Source organism: Carettochelys insculpta, chromosome 21, assembly GCF_033958435.1.
Source record: "Carettochelys insculpta isolate YL-2023 chromosome 21, ASM3395843v1, whole genome shotgun sequence".
NCBI lineage: Eukaryota > Metazoa > Chordata > Testudines > Carettochelyidae > Carettochelys > Carettochelys insculpta.
Genome location: NC_134157.1, coordinates 16,975,742 through 16,997,310, shown reverse-complemented (window position 1 = coordinate 16,997,310; position 21,569 = coordinate 16,975,742). Strand labels below are relative to the sequence as shown.

The 21,569-nt window shown below is 47.2% G+C and overlaps 1 protein-coding gene across 2 annotated transcripts in view; it reads left to right on the top strand.

The window, feature by feature from the left end:
* The first annotated feature begins 2,363 nt into the window (after positions 1-2,363).
* Positions 2,364-21,569, top strand: part of VAV2 (vav guanine nucleotide exchange factor 2) — a 382,680-nt gene continuing 363,474 nt past the window's right edge. For both annotated transcript variants that reach the window (XM_075015085.1, XM_075015084.1), the window contains exon 1: positions 2,364-3,219. In XM_075015085.1, the coding sequence (XP_074871186.1) occupies positions 3,016-3,219 (204 nt within the window). In that variant the 5' untranslated portion in view covers positions 2,364-3,015. The remainder of the gene's footprint in view (positions 3,220-21,569) is intronic.

Genomic DNA, 21,569 nt, shown 5'->3' with positions numbered 1-21,569 from the left:
TGCAGATGCAGTGATTGTTCCTCAGTGTCCAGGAGCAAAGCACACTTTTATGAAGCAGTGAAAAGCCCAGTGTAGCTAAAGGCTTTAAAAGCCGAGCTGTAGTCCTCCCACTACACAACTGATCTCATAAAGCAATCTCTGACACACTGAGCCAAATGCATCCTTGGTGTAACAAGATTCTTGCCCAGCTGGTGCTATTAGACATCTATCAGTGTGTCAGTGAAAACCATGACAAAGAACAAAAGGAACCTGAAAGCTGCTGTGAGAAATCATGATCCTGGGGAATTAGAAATTTCATACTGTTGTCTGGGCAGCATGTTTGCCTACCCCTGTAGCAGGGTGTAGCTCTGAATATGAAACTAATTTATGTGTTGCTCCCCTGCAGTTTTTAGTACACCTGTATTCTGCTGGAACAGACCAGATATTATATACAGTCAGATCAATAACACAGCACGAGCAGCTAGGTAACCAGTGTGTTGGGCAATAAGAAATTTGCTCCCAGGAAATTAAATAGTTCCACATTCTGCAGTGCTGTTGTTCTTCTTCCCCAGTTGGATCACGCTGGAAGAATCATTCCTTCTTTGCTGTCTGTAGTTGGATAAATGTGAAAGAGATCATCACTGCATTTCTACCATGCACGTGCCTAATTACCATTCACTTCACTATCAATGCCAAAGCTACAGTTTTTCCTGTAGAACCACTGGATGGCAATTCAGTGAGGAAGAAGCTTTCCGGGAGGGCAAGCAAACAGAATAAAAAGTTTTATTTTTTTTCTTGACTGTGGATGGGCAAGAGGGCAGAACATTAAGGATCAATTTTAGAGGATGCTACTATGGAGTTTAAGGCCAAGAGTTCAGTTTCATAATACACAGCTGGATAAAGGCTTTTAGAAGGGCCACCAGGAACTGCTGTTCAAAAGTCAATGAAAATATTTTGTCTGGGTAAAATATTTCCCAGCAATATTTACAACCCAAAGATAAGATTAGAAGGACTTCACAGTCCATTACAGACTTCAGTTTCGCTGTAGGACAGCCACTTATGTTCAAATTTCCACAGCTCCTATTATGACATTTAGGGTCAGAAGCTCAAAACCAGTCAGCACCTAGCAGTACAGAGCTCTTCTGAAAATCTGGCCACTTATTTTAGTCTCTATATTGCAACTGAAAACTTCTGAAAAGTTGATCTCTCTTTGCTTCACTTTTCCATCTGTATATTGGGGTATCACCACTTTAGTCACGTTAGCCTTCTTTCTCTTCCCAAGAATACCTGCAACTTCTTGCCTAAACATGCCCTGATCTTGGTTGATACTTTTACAGTCCCCGGTTCTCAACCTATTTAACATTGTCAGCTGAATATGCAGCTCTCTCTCTGTTATGAGGGCCAGATACTCACAATACAGCTATGGCCTGAGGATGTTAAATGAACTGCAGCCGGATGCTGGGTGGGCCACAAGCAGGCAGGTGTGTGTGTTCCCTATAAGCTGAGTGGGGGCCCAGGAGAGATTCAGGGGTCACAGATGGCAGCGTGTCTACTGGTGGTGAACATCCGCACATGCCTTAGTGTCCATAACAAAAATTATTCTGCCCATGGATGGAAAAAATTAGAGGGAACCTGTGCGCCAGAACCACTGCTCTGGCCCCTACTCTCATACAAATGAATGCGGTAGTAAGTGAAACTGACTATAAACCAGGGTGAAAATGACTAGCCTGTGCCTGTCCTCCCAGAGTGAGTGCAGGGCAATATAAACAAATACAGGACTAAACCTGCCATGGGAATCAATAGGCTTCGCCGAGTGAATAACCTGCCCACAAGCTGCAAGGTACTGAAAGTTAGGAGGCACTGAAATCCCTCCGGGTGGGAGGGAAGTGGCGTGAAGGGGGGAGATGGACTTGCGGGGGGCGGGGAGGGGGGATGTTGAGTTAACTTGGCGGCATCGCTTTAAATGCTTCTATGGAAACTTTTAACGCCCAAAATACCCCTCGCGGCCAGGCCTGACCCAACCCGAGCCAGCTCGGGGCCCCCTCGCGCTCCGCGCTGCCCCTGGGGAGCGAGCCCTGCAAGCCCGGTGCACCCCCCGGGGCAGGCGGGAGAGGCGCGCCCGCCCCTTGCCCCGCGCACGGAGCCTCCCGCGGGGGGGGGGGGGAAGGAAGTTGGCCGAGGGGAGCGGCGGCAGCAGCTGGCGCGGCGGGCTCCTCCTTCTCCGCCAGCGGCCGCCGGGCAGTCGATCCCGGCCGCCAGGGGACCCCATTGTACCTCGGCGCTGCTGCTGCGTCTTTGTCTGCCTCTGCCAGGGAGGGGGCGGCTCTTGAGCGCCGCCCGCGGGCCCCCCCCAGCCCCGGAGCCCTCCCTCCCTCCCTCGCGGGGCGCCCGCGGCGGGACAATGCGCTGCCCCCTGGGACCGGCTGTGGCGAGGGGAGGCGCAGCCCGCGCTCGCAGGAGGGGCTGATCGCTCCGCGCCTGGCCCGGCGCCGGGGCGCACAGCGGAGCGAGCCGGGCGCTGCGCGCTGCGACCCCCCGCCCCCGGTTCTTTGTTCGCCGGCCGCGGCCCCGGGAGGCGGCTTGAGCGGCGGGGCGAGGCCACCAACTCCCCGGGAAGGTGGAGGGAGAGAGCGGGGCCGCCTCCGGCTGCCATGCGCCCCCGGCCCCCCGCGCACGTGGGCTGCCTTTCCGGGGTGTAGCCGGCGCCGGCGCGCCTCGCGCGAGCTGTGCAGAGGAGGGACCCGCCGAGCTGGGAGCGGAGCCCGGGAGCTGCTGCCCCCACCCCGCCGCCGGCGCGAAAGGAGCCCGGGAAGTGCCCCGCTTTCCTGCCCGGGCTGCAGGCACCCATGGAGAGGCGCGGCCGCCGGGCGCCCCCTCGCCGGGGCGAGCTCCCTGACTAGCCCAGCGCGGCGGCGGCTGGTGGGAGCCCTGAGCGAGGAGGGAGGGAGGGAGGCGGGACCCTGGCCGCAGTTTTGGCCGCGAGCGACTCAGCCCGGGCAGCCTCCGGCCGGCGAAGGCTCCGGTTTCCTCCCGGCGATGGAGGAGTGGCGGCAGTGCGGCCGCTGGCTCATCGACTGCAAAGTTTTGCCCCCCAACCACAGGGTGGTCTGGCCCTCGGCCGTGGTGTTTGATCTGGCCCAGGCCCTGCGAGATGGAGTCCTGCTCTGCCAGCTGCTGCACAACCTCTCCCCCGGATCTATCGATCTCAAGGACATCAATTTCAGGCCGCAGATGTCACAGGTAAAGGGGTGGGGGAGGATTTGAGGTAAACGATGGCATCAGGCGCCCCGAATATACCCCGTGTGGGGGTAATTGACATCCTCATCTCCCTCCACTTGCATCTAGTCAGTTTAAACCCCCCCCCAATAATCGCCTATTCCAATTTAGGGTCAGGTCCTATATATGCCTTGGAGTTCATATGTCCCTCTTATCACACTTTTCTGGGGGGGGGGGGTGTTAAGCATCTTTCCCTTGTGTGGCAGGCCCCCAGCAGAGTGGAAAGTGAACATCCTGGGGAACCGGTGCAAGTGGTGGTGTAGAAAAAAGTGCTGGTCAGACCAACTGGTAAATGGAGCAGCGTCTCTTCATGCTAGAGTCATCTTGAGGGTTGTATGGGGTCAACAGGTATGCAGAAGTCGGATGGAAATGGTTTTGGTAGTGTTTTAAGGTGGCAGGGTCCCTTTTAGTTGTGGTACTGTATTTTGAAGGAATTGGGGATGGGCTTTATATGCCGCCTTGGGAAAACGACTAAACCCTGGGACAAAATCTTCCCAAATTCTGCCAGGATTTAAAAAAAAAATGGTGTAGTCACCTAATTAAAATAATAATAGCCAACATGCCTTGGATGAGCAGAATTCTACAGAGCTCTGTTAAACTCTTATTATAACCATGGCATGATAGCATAACTTCCTCCCCACCTGACAAAGCAATCTTTATTCCCATGAAGCCACAATAAAATGAAGGGACCCCCTCACAGGGTCAGGGGTTTGTGAGCAGATTGCCTGGTAGGACTGGGCCATAGAGTGTCACAACCATGTATGAGCCTTTTTTTAAAGCTCAGCTGGTAATGGGACACTCTTACCTAGTTCTGTGTTAAATTCTGCAGTCAGTTCTGCAGGGATAAAAATCAGTTTCCTTCCCTTCAACCCCCAGCCACTGGGATTGTGTACATGTGCAGTGGTCTGGCTGCCCTGCAAGCTTGGCTCTTGAGGTTTTCAGAGTTGCAAATTTTCTTACAGAAATGATCGTGACCAGAAATGTTTCCTAGTTCTCTCTCTCTTTTTTTTTTTTTAAATGAAAAAAATTGGTTTGTTTTAGCATTCATTGTAGGTTTTTGCAATCTGAACATTTGTGGTATTTGCTCTAGAAGTGCGTGGAAGCCAGAAAATGAAATTGGCTAAAAATAAAAAGGAAGCTGGCTAGTCTGTCTTCACTGTCCAAACTGAGCTAACTGTGAAAATAAACAAGTAGCCTGTATACATGTCAATGAATAGATAGTAAACATGTTCCCTTTTCTAATAACCTCAGGCTTTACTGGCATCAAAGGCAAGGCAATGATGTGGGCAGCCAGCAAAAGTATCCAGGGGGATATTTTCCAAATATGAATTTAACTTGACAGCTCGTCTAGAGTCCTAAATGTATGCATTGAACCCATCCTCTCTGGCCTAGGACTGTCCTTGCTTTTGTTTCCTGCCTGGGTTTGCTAGTAATGTTTTCAGCCGCTGTGACTTCTTGCCTAGCAATTTGTAGCCTTTTTAAGGAAATGCACACTGAAGAATTTTGATTGAAAGTGTACAGTGCAGTCGTTGGTTTTTGAGGACTCTAACTTTAATACAACTTACTCCCAGTTGTGCAAAGATTCAAACTCTTATTTCTACACACTGGTTGTCCTGGTTAGGAAGATGAATAGTGCCACTGAGTTAAAGCTGACCACCTGTGGAAATCCTTGGTGGAGCCCAAGGCTGTGAGCCTGCAAATTACCATTGTAAGGAAGAATAAGACTCTTTTAAGTCCTTACACTGTTAACTATTCTGCTAGTCTATAAGGTGCCACAGGACTTCTTGTTGTTTTTGACGATACATACTAACTCGGCTACCTCTCTGATTCTTTACACTATTAATGAGACTCATCAGTTAATCAAGTAAAGCCAAACATTGTGGTTTCCCCAAAATGTAACAACAAAGTGAGACTTCCCTTTCCCTGTTTGTGTTATAAATGGATCCAACTGCCTTTCGGAGCAGCTCTTGTTGTTTGATCTCTTAGGGATAGTTTGTTTGGATGTCAAGTATCGGAGGGGTAGTCGTGTTAGTCTGGATCTGTAACAGTAACGAAGGGTCCTGTGGCACCTCACAGACTAACAGAAAAGTTTTGAGCATGAGCTTTCGTGAGCACAGACTCATCTGAAGAATCTGTGCATCTGAAGAAGTGAGTCTATGCTCACGAAAGCTCATGCTCAAAACTTTTCTGTTAGTCTGTGAGGTGCCACAGGACCCTTAGTCTGGATCTGTAACAGCAACTAACACGGCTACCCCTCCAATACTTCTCTTCTAGTTATACTTACAAAGTGCCCTTTAAAGCAAAAACATTTTAAGTTTCTAATTTTTTAAAACGGATTAAGATTAAAAAACTTAATAATGGGTGTAGGTTGAAATGTTACAAAGCTGTCTGTCTCACACAAAGGGCTTGTAAATCGTTTCTTCTTTCATGTAGGACCTGCCCCAACCCCCTTTCACTCACATAGTGGACCTGGGAAATAGATGCTTATCTGCCAGCCTCTGCATTTAGGAGCTAGTGATTCTTCAAGGGCAACTGGTGGCTTCACATAACACCTGTAATAGATCAAGGGTCATCTTGCTCCACTCCTTAGCCTGTTTTAGGGAGCTGTGAAGTTGTCTGCTGTTGGAGGTAAGAGTACTTTGGTAAGAGAGGAAGGATTGTTAGGATGCTAGCCTAGGAATTGAGAGACGTGTAATTCCCTACTCTGCCACATACTTCCTCTGTGATGTGGTCTTGGGCAAGTCACTTATCCCCATTGTAAAGGTGAGGAGCTGAGGCGAATAGTGCTGCCCTGACTCACAGGGGTGTGTGGGGGATACTACGGGTTTGGGAGCCATACGCAATTGAGTAAAGAAGGAACAGATCCATCAAATGTTGCGTTTTGAAATACAGATGTGCAAACAGGGCAGATTGGCGTATTAGTTCAGCAGTGACTTTCTTTTTACAGAAGTTCTCCACTTCACCTTAAATGCTGGAGAGAGGGAAACTCATAAAGACATGAGGCAGGCAGCGGGGTAATCTGCCCTCGGTTTCACCTGTTCATCTTTGGTGATGTAAGTGGTACTACACAGGTGTGTAACGAGAGGCAGAATTTTGCCTGCGGTGAGAGGTTTTTCAGAAGCCAGCTGTGAACTTATGTCTCGATGACAAGGAAATGCTTTTTGAACTAGAGGACTCTGGTGTCTTGTGACTTGCCCTTTATGCTGATGAGCAGTGGGCTTTATTATACCTGCAGCCATTAAAAATATCCTGGGGAATGCACTGTGAAGCTGGTCTGTCAGGTCCCATCCTAAAACGTAGGGAAAAAAAACCAGCCTTGTCGAAGGCAACGAGGATTTGCTTGTGTTTCATGCTACTGTGAGGTTAGCCTCATGCTGATAATGTGCTTTACTTGTTGGTCAAAGGAACCGTGCATAGCAGAAAGCGCAGTCAGATGAGAATTTTTGCTCTTTGAGGCTTATGTGGGACTGGTACTAGGGCATGGTTTCTCAAACTGGGGGGCGTGAAGAAATCCCAGGGGAGCCACGAGGCGACCCAGCCCCCCATCTTTCCCCGCCCCCAGCTGAAGAAAGATCCAGCCTTTGCTTCCAGCTCTCAGCCCCTGCCATTTTACATGGGTGATCCGGCTCAGCCACTATAAAAAGCAGGCAGCCAGCAAAGACTCATGTGGAGCTAGCTGCCTTCTGCAAATGAGTGAGTGTGGGTTGCGGGGGAGGAGGATGGGGTTAGATGGGGGGCTGGGGGTGCCTGGCTTTGTGGAAGGGCAGGGGAGGAGCTTGGGGGAGCAGCTCTCAGGGCTTGGGTGGCCAGCCAGCTTGGGGGACTTGTGGGGCCAAGGCTGCTGGCCCTGGCATAGTAGGGCTGGGGCTGGTAGGCGGGTGGCTGGCCCCAGGAAGTTTGGAGCTTTGTTGGCCAGCGGGCAGGTGGATGGCTGGCCCCGGCAGCTGGTGGATGAGCAAATGGCTGGCCCATGTGGCATGGGGCTTGGGCGGGCAACTCTGGCAGCGCAGGTCTCAGGTGGGTGGGCAGCTGGTGTGGGCAGCTCTGGAGGCTGGCATAGGGCTCAGGCATCTGGCCAACTGAGGCCACACCAGGCAACCGCAAGAGGCCAAGAAAAATTATTTGTGCTTATTGTGCATTTGAAATAACGTTTTATATCAAGCTTTTGTGTTTATTTAAAGTTACAGATTTAATTTTTTGTTAGAGGGCGGGCTGGATAATGGTAAAGAAGAGGTTTTGGGGGTATGAGGGATTCTCAAAAATCAAAAGGGAAGCATGATGCCAAAAAGTTTGGGAACCACCATACTAGGGTATATTCATTCTGACTCTGTAAAAAGCCAGCTCTGCAAGCTGAGATCTCAGGTTAGCTCATTCATGGGGACTTTGGCTTGTTGCTTTCTGCTGCTGGACCAAAATAAGATTTGCCAGCATAGTAATCACCCTTAACTTTTTGAGGCATGGCCTGGTGAGCAGAGGTCTTGCTGGTTGTGGCCTGCATTTTGTATATCAGTGCTGGCCAGTGTTCCCTGTAAGCTGAATGCTTGGCTGGCCACCCAGGAGAGATTAGGTGCCTCAGCTAATTAGCAGAACACCCACCTCCGGCAGCCTGTTTCTGTTAGTGGTGCACGTCTGCATTTGCCTTGGTGCACTTAACAAAATTTATTCCATCCACATATGGGAAAAACTAGAGAGAACACTGGTGCAGGCTTTAGCAAGGCTGGAGGAAACCTGACTTCTGCTAACTAATCCTCTTACTGCGGGAGCAATCTCCAAAGTGGTGCAAAATCAGAAAATGGCTTTAATCCCCTTATCCCCTCCCCCTGTTATTGATCTGCCAATTACTGCTATTGGACTTATTGGGCTGTATTGTCGATTAGTGCTGTTGTGTGTATTCAGGAGACCCAGCTGATGCAAGGGATATCCTCGTTTGCAAAGTGCATGCAGCCCAGTGATTGAAATTCTTCAGTCTCCCATCTAGTACGCTGCGAGGGACCTACTTCATCATAGTCCGCCTCCCCCGCCCTCCCTCCAACTCATAATCAAAATCCCCTTGAGCTCTTGTCTTCCTCACTTGCTAATTTTCAGGCTCCTGGTGAGAGCAGTAGTTGTACGGTACAGCTGTCTCCCTTGTATCAGTTGCTCTTTTCCTAATTAAAACAAGGAGATGGGTTTTGTTTTGCCTCCTCGAAAGATAACTGCTAGTTTGGAGTTTTGCCTTTTTAGTGCTGGTTAAATTTGCTTGTAGTTTTGCTAAGTCTTTGCCCCAAATACAAATTAAATAAATGCCTCCACTCAGTGACACAGTTTTGCCATTTTTCACGGTTGTAACGTTGTTTGACTTCATATGAGTTTTGATTGCAGCTCAATTAATTTTCGCTGACAGGGAAACCTTGACTTGTATTCATGCTGTGGCAAAGGCTAGTCAGAGGTGAGCTATCAGATCAGGTCCTAATTAAGCAAGGAGCTTTCTGTAGGCAAATATCTGTGCCAGCATCAAGTCCCAGTTCATTCAGTGGGGCTCTGGGTCAGTTGTGTGGAGCCCCCTTGCCAGATAGGGAGATAGGTTTGGTTTTAATCCAAACTTTCCCATGGAATATCTCGCAAATGCTCTGATCTAATTAACCAGATTTGTAATAGAAATAGCTGCTTGTATAATAGCCTCCATTGACGGCTAAATTCTACCAGGCTCCAAAAGATCTTTTCTGTCTGTATTCCAAACTTTCAGGGATGAAGGGACCATTTGGCATACTGCAAGAGGAAAAGCACAAAAACCTAATCCACCTTGCTATGGTTTCTCTCTAGAAGTTCCTTTTCTTATTTCATAGTTTGGTAATAGTTGTAGTCCAGGCTGGATAGCTGAAACTTGGTGGTTTGATTGGAGGTCTGGAAGTTGGGGAATCGTGGGCTTGAATCTCCTCTCTTCCATTGATTTGCTATTCAATCTTGGCAAGTCCCTTCATTGCCCTGCCCCTCACTTCCCCATCTGTAAAATGGAACTAGTGATTCTTTTGTAAAATAACTTGGGCCTATGGGTGGAAAGGGCCATAGATACACCCCAGGTATCTTGGTTATGATGAGGTGAAAGCCACTGACAGAAGCAGCTCTTATTCCTGCTAGTGAGAGCTTCCGTTTGAGTGGAAGAAGCTGGCGACGGTTGGCTGAGATCACATGCTACTGCACTGGTTGCTGCATCCTTGGAAGGACTCAGTTACTCCTTGTATATGCCAGTGGGAGGAGGGTTTCCAGATACTTTGTCACCAAAGACTCAACCACTCCAGTAGTTGCATCATTAGAACAGTGTTGGCTGCTTTGTTTGTTGAGGCAAGAATCTGTTGTGACTTAGTCCTTCTAGGGTTCTGTAGGAGCAGGTGACCACATTCTGGGCTTGTGGGGGAAGAGGGCGGGGGAGTGTCACTTGGGGTCAGTTCCACTCTCAAGGCAGAGGAAACAACAACAAATTCTGGGGGAAGACAGTGAATCCCACTTGTGCAGCATTTTGATAGTGTTTACCTCCAGCAGGCTAACTTGGTGTCTTCTCCCACCAATGTTTGGTTTAAAACCAGGTGGGGGAAGGCAGCTTTAAGGGAAATTCTGTCTAGCAAGTCCAGATCTCTTCATTTTCTTCACCTTTTGCCCTGGTTTTGAATTAGACCAGGGGTCACCCCTGGCACGGGTGCCAAGTATGATTTTCGTCGGCCTGAGAGGCAGGAGCTCAGATCAGCTCCACCCTTCCTCCCCCATTCAGCCTGGAGCGTGCTCAAAGCCCGGCCGCTTGTGGATTAACAGAAGACAAGCTAACACTACCAACCGCCACCTGAACGGTAAAGCTCTGCATCTTAATGTATTTATTAATGAAGCTGCTGCAAGTAGGACTATTAGGGACTTTAAAAAGTATCACCAGCACCGGGCGCATACATAGAGGTCAAAAGGTCAAATTTCTGCAATCCGCCTGGGAAAGGTTGATGATCCCTGAACTAGACACTTGACTCCAAGACAGCTGAGCTTGATGTTCCCTGATCTAGAAGCAAATCACCACCAGCTTCCCGCCTTGAGTGGGTGGGGACCTATAGTCTCTGTTCTGTGGGAAATTCCAGCATTTTGAACCGAAACATTGAAACGTCCTGTGTGTGGAAATATTTGGATCCACAGGCGCTGAGTTCTCATTTTTCCAGAGGGTGCTTGACCTGCTCCCACTCCACTCCTTGTCCCTCTTACTCCCCACTTCCACCCCCTACTCTTCACCTACCCCTTCCTCCTGGAGCTGGAGTGCAGTCAATCAGCTGTTTGCCGTGCTCTGGAAGCACTGGGAGGGAGGGGGAAGAGTAGGCAAGAGTGGGGCTGTTGGAGCATGCGTGGCGGATGGAGTTTGGCACTGGTGAGTGCCCTGCAACCACTAATTTCCCATCATAGGTGCTCCGGCCCCAGAGCACCCACAGAGCTGGCACCTACGTTTGGGTCATTCCAAATGTTTTGTTTGAATGAAATTAACTTTATCAACACGCTGCCTTTATATTAGTGGCGGTATTGAAGTGGGTGTGTTTTTCCCCCCACCCCCAAACATTTCAACTTTGATAAATCAACCTTTTCTGCTGGGGAAACACTTGACAGTCTCTTCTGGTCATGGCTGCGAGTGGCAGCTGAGATTCCCGTCTTTAAGTAACTGTAACGTTTCCATAACGCCTTTGGCTTGTCTAGACGGCAGCGTCTTGGGACGGAGAGCTGTGCTGGCAGAGCTCCTCCGCGGAGAGGCATCGTAAGTCACCAGGAGTTCTGCCAGCAGAGCCACACCCCTTTCCTGAGCAGCATTAGCTAATCTAGTGTTTCTCAACCAGGGGTACAAGTGCCCTTGGGGCAACATTGAGGTCTTCCACAGGGTACATCAACATGTCTAGATTATTTGCCTGGTTTTACCACAGGCTACATAAAAAAGCACTAGCAAAGTCAGTACAAAAGTTCTTTCAGCCAGTGACTTGTTTCTATTGCTTCATGTGCTTTATGCTGAAATGTGAGTACAGTATTTCTATCCAATTCAGTTATTTGAGAAGATGGTAGCAAGTCAGCAAGTTGTCAGTTGTCATCTTCTGTGAGATTTTTGCATGGTTTTGTAAGTATGTCGTTTTTAACTGAGGTGTCACTTGGTGGAATGCAAAACAGATCTGACTCCTACAAAGGGGAGAGTAATCTGGAAAGGCTGAATGGCACTTGTTTCAAAACCTCAGATCACTTTAGGGTGATATTTCTCAAGCAGTGGTATGTGTACCTTGGGAGTACATGTACAGAAGTCTGGTGGGGCTTATAATTTTTTTTAAAAGGGGTGCTTTATAAAGAATAGGTTGAGAAACACTGAGCTAAACCCAGAGAAGTACTCTGCTTGTAGTACAGTGTGGTGTGAAGGCCAGGAGATGCATCCTATCTCTTGTTCTGCTTCCCTTTCTCAGCCATAGGTTTCCTTTCCTTCAGCATCCTTTGATGTTCTGTCCCTTTCCCTGCCTGAATAACACTTTTCAGGACAGACATCAATTCCTCACTCCTTTCACAACCAGGGCCCTCTTAAAAATCCCTCACCTGGAACACTGTACCCTGCTCAACAGGACCCACCCTGTCCATTTTAAATGTCTCTGGTCCTTAAGTGAATGTCCTAATCTGCAGAGTGGAATCTGTTGACTAACACTTAGTTCCTGCAATAAAACCAGCCCTTTGCTGGGGTACAGAGGGAATTTTAAATCTCCAGGACTGCAGTGGGTATTGGAAGTCTTGAGCTGCTTGTGGTCCCTTTAGGAAAAGCTTATTTTGCCAGCGTTCCTGCTAAACATTTTCTCAAGTGTGAAGATGAAACTTTGCTCAGTGTTCGAAGATCCGCACTGCATGGACTTGAATATCTCCAGTGATCAAGTTGATGTCAGTTAATTGCAGTCGCAGGGCAATAAAGACATCGTTCTGTAGAAGTAAGTGCTCTGAGTCAACAGTGATCACTATCAAAACACATGTTCCGCGCTAATGTTCCGCTTGCTTTAGCTTGTGTGTTTCCTAGCTGGGGGCTGAGGGCTGCTATGATGTTGAAGTCCATATATGGTTTGAGCATGGGCCTGCCAAACCCAGGTTGTGAGCTCAACCCTTAAGGAGGCCAGTTAGGGATCTGGGACATTTAATAGATTTAAAAAAACAAAACAAAACTCAGCGATGGTGGTTGGTCCTGCCAAGAGGGCAGGGGACTGGACTTGATGGCCTCCTGAGGTTCCTTCCAGTTGTATGAGATGTGTGTTTCCATACATATGTACTGATAGGCGTATGTCCCTTTATTTAGGTTGGTGAGAGGTTTGTGCGTGTTGAGGTCCCCTGGAGCTGTAGGTGCTCAGCACCGCTGAATGAGTCTCTTCTTTTTGATGGATATGTTAATTTTTGCCATTGGGTAAAAAACTGCCTGGATACCAGACACCATTTAACAGTATGGTGAGCTTTAGGTATCGATAACACTCAGCCCATAAAAGTTTATATCTTAGAACAAGTTCAGATATAGTGGGAATTAATTGTGGCCAGTGATGTGTAGTGGTTTTGTTTGCTCTGGAGCAGGGGTCAGTAACCCCTAGCACAAATGCCAAGAGTGGCACGCAAGCCAATTTTCATTGGCATGCGAGGCAGGAGCACAACCCTGTCCCTTCTCCTTAGTGCAGCTAGAAGCTTGCTCAAAGCCATGCCCTATGGACTAACACAAGACCAGCTAATGCTACCAACCGCCACATATGCAGTAAAACTCTGCATCTTAATGAATGAAGCTGTTGTAAGTAGGACTACTAGTGACTTTAAAATGTATCTCTGGCACTTGGCCCATACACAGAGTTCAAAAGGTCAAGTTTCGGCACTCTGCCTCGGAAAGGTTGCTGACCTCTGCTCTCGAAGCTGGTGACGTGCAGTGAATGTAATCAGCATGAAGGTATTGGATATCTTTTCTATTGATAGGAAGACCAATAGACACCCCAACTTTTCCCAACGGGTGAGAATAATCCATTGTGTCAAATAATGCATCTGACGAAGTGGGTCTTTGCCCACGAAAGCTTATGCTCCAAAATATCTGTTAGTCTATAAGGTGCCACATGACTTCTTGTTAATGTCGGAGAGGTCGTTGTGCTAGTCCGTAGCTTCACAAAAACAAGCAGTCCTGTAGCACCTTAAAGACTAACACATTTATTTATTAGGTAATGAGCTTTCGTTGGTGAAATCCACAAAAGCTCATTACCTAATAAATAAATGTGTTAGTCTTTAAGGTGCTGCAGGACTGCTTGTACATATGCATCAAGTGAACTGTTGGAGGGGAAGGGGTGAGGGGAACACACAGCTCATCTGTCTGGAAGACGGAAGTGAAATAATGAGACATCAAAGGCCTATTTATTGATGATCTAGGCATTCCTTTGTTAAGACAACTTTTTTTTTAAATACATGGGAGATCAAGGCATGTCGGCACACTGAGTATTGGTAATTATTCATGAGGGTTTGGGATTCTCAAGCTGTTGCTTGAAAGCTTTATAGCTTCAGTGCTTGTAATGACTTTCACATGTCATGATGTTTAACGTAATGCAGCATTAGTACAGCCTCGTTGACTGAAGAGTTAAGATGGGTGGATGGGGAAAAAAAAATCCTTTGCTGTCAGCTGTTGGTTTGCGGGAATGCCATAGATATTTAAGGGAGAGGCGGTGTTTGTATTGTATGTTACCTGCACGCCCTGTAGTGCTAGGTGTTAGGCAGGTACATGGTGAAAGAGCTGAGAATTTGAAAGACACGATGCAATGGGTGTAGGGTATCGGTAAACACGGTTATGAGGAAAGGGAGCAGTTGCACAAGCATGTTGTGCCTTGGCTGGTGCTGTGCATGTTTCATCGGTGTACAGATTGCATCTCTCTTGCCTGACACCTTTGGGACCTGACCGCTGTTGGATGAGAGAATTTGCTGGATGATGGGAGGTCAATATTGTCTAGCAGCATTACCAGCACTTCCACTGCTTACTGGGCTCTTAGAAACCATTTGAGGTAAATTACTGCTAAATAACTCAGAAAACTGAAACTCTATGGGAGCATGGGAACTTGGCCACGCCCATGATAAGTGGTTGTCCATCTAGCAAAAATCATGCTGGATTACAGAAGTTGCTGGACAAGAGAGATCTGGATTAGAGAGGTTTACCCTGTAGGAGTAATAAGTATAGGGGTGGGCAGTCATTTTGGACTGGGGGGACCACGTCAAAATTTTGGTAAGTGGTCAAGGGCTGCACATTTCTGCAGAGTGGGTGCAGGGTCTGGGACAGAGGATGGGTGCAGAAGGGAGCTTGGGGTAGGGGATTGTGGGGCAGGAGGGGTTATGGGGTCTGAGAGGGAGTTTGGGTGAAGGATGGGTTGTGTCCTGGGGCAGGGGACTGGGGTGCAGGGTCGAGGAGTGGGTATGGGTGCAGCAGAAGATTCTGGCCTGGGGGAGGGGTGTTGGAAAGTTGCAGGGTCTGGGAGGGAGTTGGAGTGCATGAGGGCAGGATGGTGGTGGTATGTGGAGCCAGAGACAGGTTCTGGCCAGGAGGCACTAGCTTAAGCAGCACCCGGCCAGCAGAGCTTAGGCAGGCATCTCTGAGTGCCAGCACCTGCAGGCCACTGGCTGCCCCGTGTGGCTCCCTGCACTGCGGAGGGTAAGGACTTCTCACTCTTTCCCCACCCACAGCGAAATCTCTCCATTCCCATTCACTACTTTCTGGGCACCAGGAACTAGATTTTGCTAGAGGGGGGCAGCACGCCAAGCGCTCCCCACTCCGCAGCCATGAGGGACGGGCCGCAGGCCAGATGAAAAGCCTTGGCGGATTGGATCCAATCTGTGGGCCATATCTTGCCTGTCTGTGGGTGAGTAGATCACTAGCAGTAATCTCATCTTGCCACCTGCCTTGGCTTGGTCAGCTGAATTTTAGCTGATCTGTCTAAGAGCTGTATCTTCTTTGGCGCAAAGGGCTTGTCTGTGCTCACAGTGACAACTCTCCCTACGAGTGGGAACTACGTTAGCAGGTGAAGCCCTCTTGTCAACCTGACATTGTCTCCACGAGGAGCTCAGCCGGTGTAACTGCATGACTCAGCGTGTGGGAAGTCCTGAGCGACATGTTGAACCAAATAAGCTGGCAGCGTAGACCAAGTCTCAATATTTGTGTGGAATTTGGACCTCTCCACTAGCTCAGACACCAACCAGCTTTATTTGCACAGGCTATCTAGTCATGTTTTTGGATTTCCTCCTGATTTGTCCTTTCTGAGCCCAGCAGGCTCTTCCTCACTTTCTGCTACTAATGGGCAATGTTCCCTCTAATTTTTCTCATCCAGGAGTGGAATAAATTTTGTTATGCACATCCAGGTATGTGCAGAGTGTACCACCAATAGAAACATACACTGCTGGCTGTGGGCGCTCTGTTAATCAGTTGGCAGTATCTGAATCTCCCTAGAGTGGCTGCCCAAGTGCTCAGCTTACAGGGAACACGCTCATGGGTCAGTTCTGCTCCAAAGAATGATTGTGAAAGTAGATGTCTTACATAGCCATGTCTACTGCATCTCAGTGCTGTCTAGTTTGGATGTGGTTCGTTTCATGGGGCAGGGGGAGAAGGGGGTTTATTTCTTCTTGCCGGGTCTGCAAGCTTTCCCTTCCACCCAACAACTGTGCTGGATTCTTTTCCTTCTCCTTCTGCTCCGGAATCACCAGCAGTATCTAAGCTGCATGCCGGCGGATGTCCCACCATACTTGGCTTTCTCAGTGCAAGCCTTGGGTCAGGTGGCACAGGTAACGCTTTCACACTCTGCAAGTGGAACGTAATAAATGTTTGTTGCTCAAGAAGGCAGAGGGTGAGAGAGCTGGATTCTGTTAGCGCTGTCAGCTCCAGGTCTCACAGAGGAATACAAAGTAATAAAAACTGACTTGCTGATTTGAGTGACTCAGCAATGATTTAAATACCGGCACGAGGCAGATCACTTGAGGAAGAAGGTGTCTTTTTATTTCTATTTTTAATCTGATCTCCCTTCAGGAGTACGGCTGCATTTTGAGGCTCTCACCCAGCAAAGACATGATTTTGTCTGCCCTCCCTGACCTTTTGCAGTGATGTCCTTTAGTTCTGGATGGCCTTCTAATAAAAGGGGGATACGGTTATTAAATCCCTCTAAGGCTTAGTCTATGCTAGGGAGGTAAGTTGATTGCAGATATGCAATTCTACCTGTGGCAATTGCGTAGTTAGAATTGAATTATCTGTAATCGACTTATCTGTCCATCTACACAGAGGAAGGTTGGCAGAGAAACTCCCCCATCGACCGTCCTTACTCCTCCTGATAGTGAGGCACACAGAGGTCAACTGCCAATCCCAGGTAGTTTAATTTTGCATGTCTTTACCAGGCAGGTAAAATTGAACCCTGGAAGATTGACACTGACCCGGTGGATCTTCCTGGTAGCATGGTCATGCTTTAAGGAGAGGAAGCAATGGTGTCAAATGGTTGCTGTCCAAAAACACTTGTGATATTTATCTGTTACTAGCTAGTTAGAGGGGACAAGAAGTTAATCAGAATTTTATGCTTACTCAGTGGTTTGAGCTTTGGCCATGTAGACCTGGGTTGTGAGTTCAATCATTGAGGAGGCCATTTAGGGGTCTAGTGCAAATAGATTTAAAAAAAAAAATCCGTCAGAGATGGTGCTTGGTCCTGCTAAGGGTGGGGGACTGGACTCAATGACCTCTTGAGGTCCCTTCTAGTTCTGAGATATGTATATTTCCATATTATGATGATGATAGAATGAAGAGTGGCAATACCATACCATGGTATTCTTACTTCTGGGCCGCCACTGGCAACGGCTTTGCCTTCAAAGCTTGTCTCCTACAGCAGCTGCCACTGCCCAGCAGCAACACAGAAATAATAGTGGCAGTACCTTGGCGCACCCCCCTCCACAACTCCTTTTTGGGCGAGGACCCCTCCAGTTACATCACTGTGCAATTTCACGTTTAAATAGCTGAAATCATGGAATTTACTATTTTTAAAATCCCCTGACTGGGAAATTGACCACTGTAGACTGTGAAGTTGATAACGCCCTGTGTATGAGCATATTATGAACAGAGTTTAACCATGCCTCACAACCCCACCTTCAGTCCTTGGGACCTCTGACGAGGGGTTAGATTCTTCTGCATCGGTGTAAACTCAGTGACTCCACCAAGATCGGAGGAATTACTCCAGACTTACGTGCATTTAACCAAGGGCGTATTTTGGGCCTTTTTTTGCTGAGGTAATGCATGGGGAGGTTTGCACAAACCCCCTCCCAGCATTACCCCTCCTTATACTCACTACCATCACCGCTTCTGGTGAGTGCAGGGGAGGTCATGTCTCCTTGAGGGTGTGGGGACTGCCCACCACTCTCATCACAAGCAGCCCAGTGCTCCTGCAGGAAGAGGTGGGAAAGGCCTGGGTGGGGAGGACTGGGGCATGTGGCCAGTGCCCCCCCCAGAATCCCCAGACTAGTCACTTCTGCTTTTTTCTGCATCCTTAAAACAAAAGCCTCTTTTATGCCTCATGCTTTCCCCTTCTATGTTTGTCCCTTTAATTTCCCACCCAAACTTCCACTAAATAAGCCTGATTTCTTATTGCCTGCTGGGTTCTTCCGATGAAAGAACCCAGCCTGCTGCTAAGAAGTGGATTATAATGTGTAAAGCAGTGCAGTAGCCAGCCATCTCTTCAGAACAGGGTTGGGTCTTTCATGGGGACTCTGAGTGGAACCTACTGATTTTAAAATTAGGTACAAGTGACAGAGTGTAGGAATTTTGTCTGTGATGGGCACATTTAGATTAGTGGTTGCTGTGCTGCCAGACAGTTCAAAAGGGCTTGGTCAACCTGCACTGGAAACTGGTGGAGGCAGATAAGTAAAACAAGAGCACTCCAGACACATGACAAAGTATTATATATGCTGGGTGATGCCTCTGCATTCAGGTTGGGGTTCAGTTTTCACTTAGAACAGGGATTTAAGCTCTTCAATTTGTATGGCAAATAAAGAGGATCTCCCCCTAATTTTAAATCATGCAATTAAACCTTTACCATATGCTTTTCTGGAGCTTTTCAACTAAGCCTCTTACTTATTTGAATTAAAATGATTTAGAGCAAAACTGGACCTTTGGGAAAATTTTCCCCTCTCTAACCTTTTTCTGTATCTCTCACTAGGCTAGTAGGTAGCTGTCTTGTCACCCTTCACGCTTTCCATATAGTTAAATTCATTACGTGTTCATATATATAACTTGGCTTGTAATAAAAGGATCATGTAGAATAGCTTTCACTAATTGTGGATTCTGAGGGATCTATTTTATCTGATCCCATTACAGGAGTGTCTGAGCATAGCACAATCTTGGTTTTTATCCTCGCAATGGTACTGTGAAGTACTATTAGAGAGAAGGCATGGGGTGACTGTTAGTGCCTGCTGCAGGTCACCAAATCATATGAGAGAACAGAATGACCTGCTCCTTATACAGCATCTGTAATGTGTAAGGCAAATACCGTGGGATCAGAGGACTTCAGTTTATGTGACACATGCTGGAGAGGTCATGCTGTCAGTATTAAAGCATCCTTGGAATCATCATCAACACAACCAGGGGCTCAGCACCCGTTGGTGTCTTACTCCTCCCTCACTATTTCCTTCCACACTTTCCCATCCTTGGAATGTCTAAGTGCTATAGACAACAGTTTCTGAACTCAGAAAGTGTTGCATGTGACACGAGGGAATTCAGTTAAGTGCTGAAACTTGTCTGGATAGGTAAAGAGGAACTGATCACAGAACTGAACGTGGTGGTGAAGTACAAATGATCACGACATGATCATGTTTCCAATGTGCAAACAGAATCAAGTCCAGGCCAGTAAAATGTGTGCCTGGTACTTTTGGGAGGCTAATGGCATAAAGATGAAAATAATTATGAGCCAGATCCGGTGGGAGGAAAGAACTTGATCAGATAATTGGGATTTGTCATGCCAGAAGCCCAAAAAGCTTATGCTCCAAAATAGCTGTTAGTCTAATAGGTGCTACAGGACTTCTCGTTGCTTTTGCAGATACAGACTAACACAGCTATCCGTCTGATGCCAGCCCTGCAATTGAGGAAGAAGGCTGTAGCAGTTGAAAAGCTGACCTGGTTTAGAGGTGGAGCGAGGGCAGCTATTCAAAAAAAAAAAAAAAAAAAAGTATAACACGCAGAACAAAGAGGTAGGCAATGTAAATTAGAAGCTAGGCATTGTAGGAAAATTGATAAGGGAAGCAGAGAGACGCTGAGGAACCCGTGGTCAGCAGAGTTAAGGGCAATAAGTTTGCGTGAAGAACGCAAGGGACAAGAAGGCCCTTCACCATACAGTAAACACTGTCATATCCAGCATTGTATCATCCAGAGCTCTCAGATAACTGGCATTTTAACCATAAGTAAATTTTAGTTATGTTTTCCTTAGGTACAGCATAGTGAAAGTAAATACGAATAAATACAGCGAATGCAGTATAAGTTTACAGTGTACAACACTGCTGTTGTTGGTAAATAAAGTATTTTGCATACATTTTTGTTTAATAGCTCATCTTGTTTTTCTTTAGTGTTATGCATTGCTCGGTAGACCTCTGCATTATCCAGATATCAGAGTTTACTATAGTGCTAGTTCATTACTAGATGGAAATGGTAGAATCCACAACAATGCAGAAAAATTCAACACATCTTTATTTGGGAAAAAACAGATGATATAGTCAAATCGTATGACAACATTGTTTCCATTCCACTAGTATTTCAGGAGGATAATAAACAGTCTGATTTGCTCACCTTGATAATATTTTTCTGATTTGTCAACCTTGATTACTATGTTTGGTTCTCTGTGCCTTAAATATTGAGTCTGTTCTGGTAAGGCTGTGATCTGAAGAAGTGGGTCTGTCCCATGAAAGCTCATCACCTAATAAATTATTTTGTTAGTCTTTAAAGTGCTACTGGACTGCTTTTTTGTTTTGATAGTATAGCGACTAGCACAGCTTTCTCTCTGTCACTACCGAAGTCTGATATCTTTAAACCAACAAGTCCAGGTAACTTGCATCTAATACTGTTTGGGGGGCTGGGGGGGCAGTTGGTTTTGTGGGGCTTTTTCCTTCTTTTTTTAAAAGAGCTGGCCAAGGAGCTTGCTGCACCATGAATATTGATTTTTTTTCCAATAAGTCTTATAGAAGACTGGAAGAAAATGAATGTTATGTCAATATTTTTAGAAAAAGAGTAAAGAGGATGAGCCAGGTAATTATAAGCCTTTCTGTCTGATATGGATTCTGGGTAAAGTAACGAAGCAGCTGTCACAGGATTTCAATAATTGAGAATTACAGGTCATGATAGAAAACTCAGCAGACTTTGAGCTCCCAGAGAGACCCGGTGGCCAAAAGAACCAATGAAAAGATCTCAAGCAGGAGTAGAGATTTTTACCTCTATAGCCTATGGCCTGCAGGTTGCCCACCACTGCTCTGTGATGTGTATAATACAGGAGGCCAGACTGGCTGATCACAAAGCTCCCTTGTGGCTTTGGAATGATTCATTTTTTTGCCCCTCTCTTACAACTGGGGAACTGAGCCTGAGAGAACTGACTTGTCCTAAGGCTCCTTTGGTACCAGGAATTGAATCTGGCCTCCCCAGATCCCAGGCTCATCCCCTAGCTGCTGGGCTGTTCTCCCTTCCTCTCAGACAAATTACTTGAATTCCATTTTTGGTATAGCATTTACATCTTCAAAGTTTTGAAATGAGACCTAATTGAACTCTCCCTTGTCATTTACCATCTGTTCCCCTTGAAGCATTCCTTCTGCTACTGGTCTACTAAGTGTGTGTGGGGAGGTCGGGGGAGTTTTTCTGCTCCTTGCTCTCTTTTTTTTTCTTTTTAAACAGCTTTTCATAGACCTCTCCATTTGATACGAACCCAGGCTTAATCAAATGGCATTTCTCAACTGTCCAGCTCTCTGCAAGAGCGCCCAGGGGAAAGTCTGATTCTAACAAAGATTTTTTTCCCGTATGTTTTCTTTGGTTGCCGCCCGAGATTATACTTCCACTGATGATGCAATGCAACTGCAACTCATGTGAGCCACCGGGCCCTTTCCCCAGCTGTGTTAAATAATGGCTTGCAGCCTCAGCTGTTTATAGTACAGGGTCAGTCAGTGCCTTGACTCTTCCATGCAAGTCTATTGCGGTGCTAGGCTGGAAGAAAAGACTGGTGGGGGCAAAGGAGCTTAAGGACGTAGTTACACAGTTAATAAATCTTTGCTGTTTAGGAGGTAGTCTTTAGGATTTTTTTTCTATGGAG